Source organism: Scomber japonicus, chromosome 14 (genome assembly GCF_027409825.1).
Source record: "Scomber japonicus isolate fScoJap1 chromosome 14, fScoJap1.pri, whole genome shotgun sequence".
NCBI classification, from domain to species: Eukaryota; Metazoa; Chordata; class Actinopteri; order Scombriformes; family Scombridae; genus Scomber; species Scomber japonicus.
The window spans coordinates 25,583,167-25,595,550 of NC_070591.1; the positions used below are offsets into that span (position 1 = coordinate 25,583,167).

At 40.8% G+C, this 12,384-nt stretch overlaps 1 protein-coding gene across 1 annotated transcript; it reads right to left on the bottom strand.

Moving 5' to 3' along the window:
- Positions 1-391: 391 nt before the first annotated feature.
- On the bottom strand, positions 392-6,873 carry mocos (molybdenum cofactor sulfurase). The gene is made up of 15 exons (XM_053333273.1): positions 6,653-6,873; positions 6,484-6,573; positions 6,325-6,391; positions 5,574-6,218; positions 5,386-5,462; positions 5,071-5,270; positions 4,841-4,957; positions 4,371-4,754; positions 4,097-4,259; positions 3,880-3,967; positions 3,358-3,482; positions 2,111-2,207; positions 1,819-1,960; positions 1,617-1,721; positions 392-1,521 (listed from the first exon to the last, which is right to left on the bottom strand). Exons 1-15 carry the CDS (start codon positions 6,762-6,764, stop codon positions 1,417-1,419), a joined length of 2,517 nt encoding a protein of 838 aa, XP_053189248.1. The 5' UTR covers positions 6,765-6,873; the 3' UTR covers positions 392-1,416.
- Between the last annotated feature and the right edge of the window lie 5,511 nt (positions 6,874-12,384).

Consider the following 12,384-nt stretch of genomic DNA (forward strand, 5'->3'; position numbering starts at 1 on the left):
TTTATTACACAAAATCATAAAACTGGGCAGTATCAAAGCTGAATATGTTTAAAGCCACACAGCACACAGTTGTGCCTCAGTTAACTGTTACTGTTGGAAGTCTACTGTCAGTTAAATATTTAAATTACACCTCTGTTCTTTACTTCAGTCTATTACAGAAGCCCATGGTAAAATATGAATAAATAAAACACATATACTATAATACATGGACGGAATTTTGATGTCAGAGGGTGGGGGGGACACAACTGGCTCGAGTACTGAGGTGGCAGGGGATATCAGTGTTGCCAATTGGGACCAAAACTGCCTTTTGAAAAAGTGCAGGGGACATGTCCCTCCTGCCCCCCCCCCCCCCCCCCCCCCCAAAAAAAAAAAAATTACGTCCATGCTATAATAGAAAGTGAAATGTCACTTCTATAGGCTATCATGTCACTTCTAAATATCTGATTAAAAAAATAGCAATTACAAACCTTTTTTTAGCAACAATCATTATCAGTGTTTTTCATTCGCCACCTGTCTACATACTGGGCACAGTTTTTGCTGCTCTTACAACCGGCGGGCATGTGAGCAGACTCAGACACATACTGACCAACATGCCACAAGCGATACTAAACCTTGGGACACACAGCAGCAGCCCATTTGTGTACCTTCACATTGGTGAGCAGTATAAAGGGGCATTGAACAGCCAGACCTTGACAGATCAGTTGAGCGTACGTGGTTTACGTAAAAGCATGTCACCCTGAGCATCTCAGACTTCAAATGGTGGTCAAGATATGTGACATTCCTATCTCTCAGGCAATACAAATATCCTATCCTCTTTATATCACATTGTTACTCTTCTTGGGAATGAATTGAATGGCCAACACAGCACTATTCTGAGCGTATACTTACAGATATATAAGCATGGGCTCTGTATCTGGTAGGTTATTCATTCACAGGGAGCAATATGTTTTAGATTTCTGGCAGCAGCAACAGCGGTGTGTTTGGAATAAATAGCAATATAAACCTCCGCGGGAGTAAACAGAGGAATAACTGTCTGGGAGGGTATCATGAGCAGAGATTATTGCATCAAGACGGACATGTTTTGCCTCAAATAACACTAACACATTCAAGTTATAAATGTGTCATGCAATTAGGGCTTCACATTTACTTTATTGCATGCATTTTAAGAACCTAACCGCTGGGAAAAACATACAAAAATCTCATTCATTTCCCATCAAAACTGACTTTGACAGAATGAGATCTGAATGGCCAGACATGAAAAGACATCAGGACCACACAGGGAAAGAAAAGAGCAGTGTCTATAGAAACTCTTCAGTGTTTGACAGGTCATTTTTAAGACGTACAGCGCAGAAATGACTGCTTTAAGACCCAAGATGTCAACAAAATATATAAAAGAGGATGTTGCAGATGAGCACTTTAAGATCTGCGTGGCTCTGGCAGTATAAGGGAACCAGCGGAGAGGAAAATGGCTGGGGTGGAGCCCTCTGGTAGCTGATGGGTCAGGTACAAACCAAAAGTCACCTAAAAATTCAGAAAATAATAAATAAAGAGAAAAAAACACACACAAACACACATTTAGCATGTTAATGATGGAGCAGTAGTTGTTTTTGACTGACCTTCCCATTGCGGTAGGCAGACAGGGACATAAGTGGCTCCTTTGTTTTGGTCCCAGTGTCCTGGTCTACTCCGACCATCTGGCACCGTCTGCACTGACCCGCGACCTTTGGGTTAATCACGCAGGGAAGCGCATTTATTTAGGAAAAATACGCTTTACGCACATTTGAAGATTTCATCATTTATCTCAGAGTGTCAGCTCACCACGAATCGAGTGGTGCCAATAATCAAGTGCGACCAATTATCTTCCTCAAATGGTTCACCCCCAGCGATGACTAAATTGGCTCGGAAGCGGCTAATGACATTCTGTGTGTCAAGAGGCTGCTCGCCCTCAGAATAGTCCTGCCTGAGAAAAGGAAACGTGGAAATTGCATGTTATTTTGCCTCGCTACGTGAACTATCAGCTGTAATGTAGATGTACAGGCGATGATGCATCCCAATGTTTTTTTTTACTGGGAGCATTTCATATTTTGAATAAGTCATAATGTGTTGAAACCTGCTGCTCATTAGTTTCTGAATGAGCTCCACGCTGGCACGGTTGATCATGAGATACTGAGCTTCATTCACCAGGGAGAGGGAAGTGGAGATAGCAGCTAGAAGGGAAAGACATATTACACCATGATTTATTCAATTTCGGGCGACCTCACTGATCTCTGGTTTAAACAACCTGTATGAGTCTGAATACTGAAATTCACCAAATACAATGTATGACTTTAATACAATTTCTCAATATGATCAAAATGTGCTCTCACAATGAATTGTGGGCAGGTGATATGAATAGAATCCTAAATCACTGAATGTGTAATTTTATACAGTAGCATCAATCTAAACTTCTATACTGAACATCTAATTCTACGATAACTAGGTGCGCTCCATCTGCTGAGGAAGATACCATCGAACTCTCCAGACCAGCTACTAAAAGGACCTTGTTATCAATGTATTGAGTTTGTTCTCTGGATCTAGAGGAAGCTTTTCCAAATGTTTGAAAAAAAAAAAGAACCTTGATGGATTATCTGCACTTGAGTCTGGGGACTACAGATATCTAACAGAAAGCCTGCATTACCAACTGGGGACATGGTGATAGAAAGATGTGAGCATGTTGCGCTATGGGAAATGTAGAATCTGGTAGTTTTTGGGGCTTGAACCTTTCTAAGGGAATACGTGTCAGAATGTCTTTGGGGATTTGTGACAGACAGAAAAAGAATAGTTAAAAGCAAAGCGGCAGAGGCCAAGCTTCAAAAAACACAGGATCCTACATTTCCCATAATTCAACTTAATAGTGGCTGTTAACTACCTGGGGTCATTTTTGATATAGCTCCTCAAGAGAAGACTGGTACTACTATATTTACAGTATGTGAAAGAGCGTATATTCCTAACTTTTACAGTTATTTATTGTTTACCTTTACTTATTCTTAGCAGGTTGCCCTATGTTGGAATGAGTTGTTGTTGGAGTTGTACTGACCATGGGGTGAAAATATAGTCTAGAAACCTATAACAAAATCTTAAATGTTTGACCAATGAATCATCTGATACCCCCTGTATATACACAGAATAAACTTGCAAAAGCAGGAAAAAGTTACAATTTCTAAATTGCCAAAATTCTAGCAGAGGGGAGTACAAGGTCAGAGCCACAACACAGAGCAGTAACAGTGAGAAATGTATTACTTATGCACAGTGTAACAGATAAATCCTGGGGATGGGGATAAGAGCCAGACAGAACAGGTAAAATACTTCTATAGTTACCTCCGCTGGGCCTTTTCTTCATGTCTCGGGTGAAATCAGGACTTTGTCTTATCAGGCGGCAGGGCTGTCCAAGGAACTCTAAAAGCCATGATGCAGCCTCATCCCCGCAGTCAACAGTCTCCACCCTGGGGGTAGGAGGAGGATTATATTCAGGAAGCCCCAGGGGAAATCTACACAGTTTGATGCTGCTTACTATTTGGTACGACATCTAATCCAAGAATCACTGGAAGAATAGCTTTTTTTAACTTGTGACTCGTCATGCGGGTATCTGTCAGAGGAGATTAATATCAGCTCTTGCTCATTCTTTGTTTTTCCATAAAAAATAGAGGTAAATAACTGGAATTTTGGAGGATATTGCAAGAGGGAGGCCCTTGCAATGCCCGTTTCTTGTAGAAAGACACCGTTTCGAACAATGCAGTGAGAGAAAAGCTTTTATATGAGTGAAAAATATGGAACAAATGACATGTGTCACACTATTTCCTCCAGCTGCTCCTTTCAGATGTCTGAAAATTGCCAGCCCACCTGTCACCACAAACTTTACTCTGACACACCCGATAGCTTCTGTGCATTTGAGAGTTGTCGTCAAGCGGAACCGAAATGGTATCCATCCCTACAGGGCGATGGAGAAAAAAGAAACTCAAACAAAGAGAATACACAGGTGAAAATCCAAATGATTGAATTTTTTTTTTTTGGTTAAGCAGAGTATCATTTTCAGTGAGCCACCAACAGAATGTCTGACCTGATGCCTGCAGGAGCAATTTGTTTGAGGGCAAATGGACTTGTGGGCGAATGAGGCATAAACGTGGTTCTCTCTTCTGATTCAGGCACACACCGTTTCCATTCACCACCATCCAGCCTCTGTCATACAGTAAACCCAGAGGACCCACAGGCCAGTCATGGACCTGCATGAAGAGTAGTACAAAGTTAAATCAAAACATAGGGGGGGGGGGGGGGGGAGAGATAGTAGAGACAGAGGAAAGCCAATGAAAGATAGAGTTGGGATGTGCTCAAACCTCATATGCTCCACATGATTTGATAGGATATATGTAGATGTTGGTCAGAGTATAAGCCTCCCCGTGGCTGTTTTTTAAATCTATGTTTCCAAATCCCTTCAGTGATGCTTCTGTGAGTTTCTCCTTCTCCTCTACTATATGTATTTCTCCATTAGTGATTTTGATTGCAGGATCGTGATTTGAATCCTGAGGTCCTGCAGCTATTTTCAGTCTTTTCAATCTAACTTGGTCTACCGTCACCGGTTTCTCTACGAAGCAGTCGGCAACAAAGTTCAAGAACCTTCGGCAGTCTTCAAATGTCGACATGTAGCCAAATGATACACGAACAGATCCGGTCGGCTGGCCGTCCACCAGGTCGATGCTGTCTCCACATATGTGTCCAGCCTCGAAGAGAAAAAAAAGATCTTTTATTCAACCAACACATGCCTTTAACAGAATTTGACATTTTTTTCCTTTCCTTGAACTATCACCTGCAGGTTTCTCCTCATCTGGTGGTCGGTGATCCCGAGAAAGGACTGACAGGCCCCGGTGTTGCAGAAGCAACCTGTGCGCATGTGAATATTGTACAGACTTGCCATTCTATCCACCTGAGGGAGAGGGAAATTGAGAGGAATGGTTATAATATTCACCAACACTGCCCATGCATAAATATGTTATAATTAAGCTGTTATGAGATAGAAATCCTATTTATTGACTGCACCTGAGAATATCCAATTATCTGTCCTTGAGAATTCGTGAGGTTGAAGTTTAAGATTGCACCTTGTGTGCTTGGACTCTCAAACTGGCCTTCGGTGTATATCTGAGCCACTGGTCGCCCGTTGCCATGGCAAAGACTTGACAGCAGCATGTAAGTGTAGCGTGCCAAGCCAAATGTGTGCTGCTGGATATTGTGCATGCCCCCTGAAAGCAGAAATGGGATAAAGACATGGCTGTTGTTAATGTGATTCTACAGCTGATTGTCGTGATGCTGCTATGTATTTTTCACTCAATCAACAGGCTCTTTCTTTTGCAGTACCTGTGATTTTGTAAAGGGCTTCAAAACCATGATTCAGAGCGATGATATCCAAGAAAGAGACAGTGCCATCTTCAAATCTTTATCAAGGAGATAAAGAATATGTTTTAGAATAAGGATGCAGCAACTACAGAGAGACTGAGAGCTTTCAAAGAATACCAAGATTTTGGCAGGCGTGCACAGTACTGTACCTGTCAGAAAGGTTTGCCGCCTGCACATAATAATCTTCTCCAGAAAGGTAAGCTGCTGCTGTGCCTCCTCCAAAATAAGTCTTTTTTAGTATGCCTGCTGTGTTGTTACGGACAAGAAGGGCCCCCAGACCTGTAGGGAAGCCAAACATCTTGTAGAAGGAGATGGGAATGAAATCAGCGGGGCAGTCTTGTAGGTTTAAAGGGGCACAGCTGACATGAGAGGCTGCATCAAGCAGCACAAACCAGCATCCTTGGTGGTCACACGCTGGGTAAAGGTGTCTCGCCCGGATGCCTTTCACATGGCTAAGGGGATACTTCCTCCCAGAGAAGTTGCTCTGTGCAGGGTAGCAGAAGAGGTGCGGCGTGTGGCAAATAACATCTTCACCTTGAGTTTCAACCTTTGCCTTGTTTTCCACTTCCTGTGGGGAGACGGGCAGGGTGACAGCCCCGCGGCCAGTCGTCAGTCCTCTTATGCCAACTACAGAGGTATGGCTGTCTGTGAGGTAGGCGAAACGACTCCCCGCTTCGCTCTCAGTCTGTGGCCTCCAGGGAAAGCTCTCAGCCACTAATTTGAGAGCGGCTGTGCAACCAGAAGTGAAAATCACAGAGTATTCCTCAGGGGTGGTGTTAAAATGTTGCAATACCCTGTAAGAAAATGTTCTGTTTTTTACTCATTTGATCCCGAAAGCACCATTTAAAAGGAGTCACAGGGGCTTTTATATAGATTTCTTAAGGCATGAATAGACTTTACCTGTATCTGACCCTCTCCACAGTGTCATGTGTCAATCTGCTGCTGGGGCTGTGGCTGTGAGGGTTTCCTAATGGGAAAAAGCATAACATACAAATGGCAGAATAACAAAAGCTAAAAGAAAAAAACCATTGCAGAGGCTTTTTGTGCTACTTCTCTTACCGTACACGTTCCTTGTAATGTCCAGGCAGTAGTCTCTCACCAGAGACTCCGGGTAGAGTGTAGCTGCTGCATGATCCAAATATGATATTCCTGTTTACAATAACAAGAGTAGCCATGTAAGTGTCAGCTGACCTTTCCTGTCCTGATCACCACTGACTACCGTTATTACCTTTAGTTCGTGTGAACTCCTGCTCTATCACGTCTTGAAAGTCGTCTCCGTAGCCATAGTGACTCCAACACTCTTTAAAAGTTTCAAAAGTGCAGAGTTTGTGGAAATCCATCGGTCGCTTTGAGTAGCGTTAAAGCTATAGAGTAAGTTTAACAGCTGGTCCACACAGATCAGACAGCTGCGGGGATCTAATCACTGACATGTTCTGGGTCTAAAGTCCGGCTGAGCTTTCACCTAAAGTCGTGACTTCCGTTTCATCCACACAAACTTTATTTTTGTCGGCATGAGCTGTCCTAACACATGTGACAGAAGTTTCAGCAGAATTTCACTGTCTCCACCCACAACTTCACAACTTCATTCAAGTTACAATTACACTTAGGCTGTTTTACCTTCAGGATCATATGGAGAAAGCAGACCTCGTGCACGATGGACATTTTACATGGTTTCCTATATGGACTTATAGAGTAATATGGGACAATTTTTCCTATTCTGATTTGTTTACCCTATTTACATATGAATCTAATTCATGATATCAACACCTAATATCATTATGAAAGATGTTTTCTTGTTGAATCAGAAGACAGTTTTTTGGCTTTTCTAAACTGGGACAGTGATTTTATGGTTTAGACATAGTTTATTTATATAAAGCAGCCTAATCTGCCAAAACATTCTGATATGTGCATATTTGGTCATTTAATTTAGTAGGCCTACAATTTTTAGGTTAAAGAATATATCGTACACAGTAGGCATATAAAATAATTGAATAGAAAAAGAGATAAATGCACTGGAGCTTAGTTGCACCACATTAGTCAATGTCCCACATTACCCTAATCCCCCCTATGGATTTATGTCAACCTCAGATTACTGACTGGGGTACCTGCAGACCCCAGAAGTATACTCAGTCTGTCTCACAAACTGTGTTTTATTCTATCATTTCAATTTGTCATGACTTGGTCAATTCATTTGTTCCTAATGACTTCATGACTTTGTTTACTGTTTATGTTTTGGAGTCCCAGTCAAAAGCACCCAATTCTGCTTATGTGTAATAGATTGAACTATTTATCAAGTTCATGTTTGCCATGGGTCCTAATTCAAAGTATGACACGCTAATGCATACAAAATGCAAATTAGCTGTGGCTTCCTTAATATAATAATTTATAATAATAATGTTTCCATTCAAGATGACATTAATTACATAACTAATAATGTTTTGAGAAGAAATAAATTAACGTTTTGCATAATGATTATTACTCACAGTAGTTTATTCCTGGGGTCCCAGGGGACTTTGTATATTAAATATGTTGGTAGGATGAGGGTTAAATATACGGTTTTACACATATATTCACAAAGGCTATGAACTACTTTTTGACTTTAATGAGAGAGTGATCATTGCAATTTTAGTGTTGAATGTTTAATAAAAGTAAAAAAATAAATCTTGAAACATGTCCGAAGGGGATCTTTAAGTGTTATAACAATATGACTAGTTATCACTTTGTATAGTACACTGGAAATGGGGATAATGAAGAGTTGTGAGCAAAATACTCAAAGATGAAATGCTCTAGGATATGTTTTCTATAAAGGTGAAGGAAGCTACACGATTTAAACAACAATAATGACAAATGTTATCAATTATTTAATCTGAAATGTCAAAGACAAGTATTGCATATATACACAAAAAGGGAAATTCCATCTATTGCATATATTAATTTTGTCTCCTTACAGTAAGAAGACCCTGGTTTTTGTAAAACATGTTTGACATTCTACATGAAGCAGGCGTTTTGCATATTAACACACACACTATTTACTGTATATAACTTTAATTAATGCTGATATATGTCAGGCAACCAAATCTGAAGTGTTTTATTATCACACAAATAACGAATGAAAAATGAAAGCACCATGTGAATATTATATTTATACATAAAAGCCATTTATTAAAGTTAAAATGATATCACCCCCACCCCCTCCCCCTCATTTATTCAGGCTATTTGAAATCTGCCCCGCTTTCACTAAAACATACACAGTATGTCTATAATGATTATATTAACCAGTCTCAGTAATCACATAACAGTAATGCCGTTACATATAATCCCTGACTCTTATCCTTACTGACACACAGGCTACATGAAGGAATAAATTAGTCACAAGTGGCTCACATTCAAAATGTTATTAAGAATATTGATTCATTCACATTTTTTTCTTTTTCTTTATATTGAGCTACCAGACCTTGGAAAGTCTTATTATAGATAGGCACAGACAATGATGTATGAGCGCGTGTGTGTATATAATTTATCAGCTATAGCCCGGTTTCCGCTCAGTTTTTCCAGGCAGATTGAAATCTGCTCTGTCAGTAACTGTAACTGATTACACCAACAAGTCTCAGTAATCCCACTACATATAATCCCTGACTCTGTAATCTCATTGACACGCGAGGTACAAGAAGGAGGAGAAATTAGTCACAAGTGATAGGCATGAAACCCCTGATCATCTCATGGTCTATGAAAAGGATAGAAATAACTGTCACATTCTTTGTCAGACACCATGCAATTGATAGCTTTAGTAGCTTTGTCGTGGTTCACTTTCAGTTTACAGTTTAAATATAAAAAGACACCATTTTGGGTTTTTCATTGTAATACTTTCATGAACTTTGATTGACCCCTTTAACCTCTACTCCTAATTTATCTTGTCCTAACGTCCCATCACTTTAATGCATCTTCATCTTTCACTTCCCATGAAGACATTCAACCCTTTTAATCATAGAAATACAACTTAGCAGTGGTATTGAAATGGCTGTTGAGAAGTGAATGTAATGTGGTCTGCTCAGATGTCTGATAGGGAGCCATGAGGCTCACAGCGGCCATCATTGTCTCCGTGCAACGCACTGAATAGTAATTAAATATGCCACTTATGCTTCACTGATTCATTTCCTTCACAATTTTGAAGCTCAGCTGAATACATTTTTCTGTGCAGAAGGGCTGTATTGTATCCAGTATGGCCTCATTACGAGGCCAAAGGGGCTTGGTGGGGGAGGGCATGGCAGAGAGGGGGGAGAAGCACCCCATGAAGACATTGTGCTTAACATCACTAAATACCTCAAATGCCACATTGTCCTTCCCAGCCCTCAATTAGTCGGGTTTCTTGTACAAAGCACTGATTTCATACAGGGAGGTTTATTTTTAGAGAAAATCCAGCCTTGTGCAGACAGGAAGCTCTCTGAAAATCTAATGAAGAACACAGCAGTCATGCAGAGTTGTTAGTCACACAGCAACATTGGTTAACAAAGGTTCTCTTCGGTGTCTCTGTGTGTGTGTTTTTGACTGCAAAAGGCTTGAACTTCCCAATTTTTTTCTTTTTTTTTCTGTGTGTGTGTGTGTGTGTGTGTGTGTGTGAGTTGTGGTGACTGTAACTGTAGCCTGCTCTATCTGTGCTGGACAGTGTCCAGCAGAAAGAGCCTCTTTGCCCTGCACCCAGGCCTCTTCAGCTTGTGGAGCTCCGTGCAGAGGAACGCCTCTTTGGTGGCTGTGACAGGGAGAATTAGGCAAGAGATGCGGGTTCACTTGCCCTGCATAGGGGCTTATCTTGGGCTAAGCTGAGGGACTAATAGCAAAGCCAGCCTCCGCTCCAGCCGGTCTGAGGGCACAGGGAGCCATCTGTCCACTCTGTGGATAACTGAAAACAAAGGGGGCAAACACTGAACACGGACTACAAACTAAGAGGCCGTTTATTTAGGAGATACCAGCAATAACGAAGAGGAGCGAGTTTTTTGTATATAAGGTCAGTACTTTACACTAATTATTCTTGTCGTATTACAGGCCTCACACTGAGCGAAGGGTCAGGCCATCCACTGCTCAGTTTCTATTGGTAACAATATTGCAGAGCGCGGTGATGTTGGGATTTAGCCAGACAGAAAGTTGAACTTTTCTGTTTGGTTCTGTGCTTTTAACGAGAGCTTAAGAACGCGTGCCTTTGTTTTCATGCACGACTCCTGACTTCCATTAGGGTGAGTTAATTTGAACTGGTTGTTTTTCTGCAGTCTGCTGTATAGTAAATGCTTTTAGTTGCTCTTTTAACTTTTCAGATAGCGTGGGCTGCAATATATTAACACATTACACCAGACCTGTGACACATTTCCAACAGAGTCAACTCTATGCTGAGGGAGGAATGCCATGCTGTAAGGCCCCATGCTTATTGTGCGATGTGTGGCGGCTTACAGATAGTTATTAATAGAACATTACTTTAGGTATTTAGGAAGCGATTACTGATGGGTTCGTAGAAACGTCTTTCATTGTGATAAAGCTATTTACACACATTCTTTTAAAATTTGTGGAGGGTGATTTAAATTACTGTCTGTTTAAGAGGTATTTGTCTAAGATGGAACACGGCTGTATGCAATAATCTTGTAAAATACAATAATCTTATCGTTGCAATTTCCAGAATGATTGCTATGTCTTTATTTTGTCCTCAACACTGGAATATATTTTCAAATGAAACCCTTCAAGTAATCCACTTAGCCATTGTTCTCCATTTCCCTCAAGGATTAATTCCCCTGGTTCTTCATTGTTTGAAGCAATGCTGCCTGTGAGTGCTCTGGGAGCTGAGTTTCTGTAGATTATCTGTTTTATCATGTATACTTGGTGGGTGCCGTCGTGCACCAGTGTTTTGTTCGGGAGACTTGAGTGGGCGCTGACATGCAAGAGGTGACAGAAATGGGTCAAAAGGGTCTTAGTATTAACTAAACAAATCCCGGCCTATAGGATTAGACAGAGATGTTGCTGTTTATTTGATGTGTTCACTGTAACTTTATAATGATACACTGAGGGAGAAATAGCTGCGTCTCTTGTTAGCAATAAGACAACCTCCGCTTATTCATAAATCGTCTGGATTAAGCCTTTTAGCTCAGCCTGGTATTATCAACAGTGGAATGTGCCTGAACAATATTTTATTATAAACTTGTCTCAGCTCCCAGGAAACAATGATTTATTGGCCCATTATCATACTCATATTGTCCCATTTCATTCGATAACTACCGACGATTGTATTGCTATCAGCATTAGCATGCTTGAGTCAAACCCACGCTCATTTTTGGTCTTTTTTTAGGTGTAGAATGGCGTCAGGGAGTTCTTTATTTAGTGGTTTGTGTGAGTATCTAAACAGGGGTCTGTAGGAGGGTCAAAGGTCATGTATTGCAAATGTTATTTTACATATTGTAAACTGTAGAGCAGGATTGAATTCTCAATCTGAAAACTGGATTAAGCAGGAACATCTCACAGACACTCACCAATTGCTTGCCGCCATGCTCCCTCCCCCTTTTTACATCATCAAGGTCTCAGCATTTAAATCTATTGTTTGCATTAAGCCAACATGTGACCGGATGCTCAGTAGGCCCAAAATCCTACCATCTCTTTTTTTTAAATTTGGATTATCACTTCTTTTAGATACTGTTTATATGTAGTCTCTCAAAACCAACCTTTAAGAAGCCCAGTGTTAAATTAAATTATAGAAGCGCTTCTTGGAAACTTAATGATCTAATAAACAAGGTGACCTTGATCTTTAATAGACTTCAGATCTTCTCTCTGTCTGTTATGGTGCAATAAGCCGCTTTCCTATACCGACTGAATCGAGACATTCCTTATTTGTTCTGCAAATACAACGAATTGGATACGCGGCCACAACAGAGCAGACATTGTGTGGTGTCAGTGCGATATTAAGAGACAGTCACGCACACATCACTT

Bases quoted from the DNA above. Each gene is read 5' to 3' on its own strand.
- mocos (XM_053333273.1), bottom strand. From the start codon at position 6,764: ATGGATTTCCACAAACTCTGCACTTTTGAAACTTTTAAAGAGTGTTGG. The intron at 6,219-6,324 runs GTAAAGTCTATT...ATTTTCTTACAG, and splicing joins GTGGAGAGGGTCAGATACAG to GGTATTGCAACATTTTAACA. The intron at 1,722-1,818 runs GTGAGCTGACAC...ATTAACCCAAAG, and splicing joins TTGGCACCACTCGATTCGTG to GTCGCGGGTCAGTGCAGACG.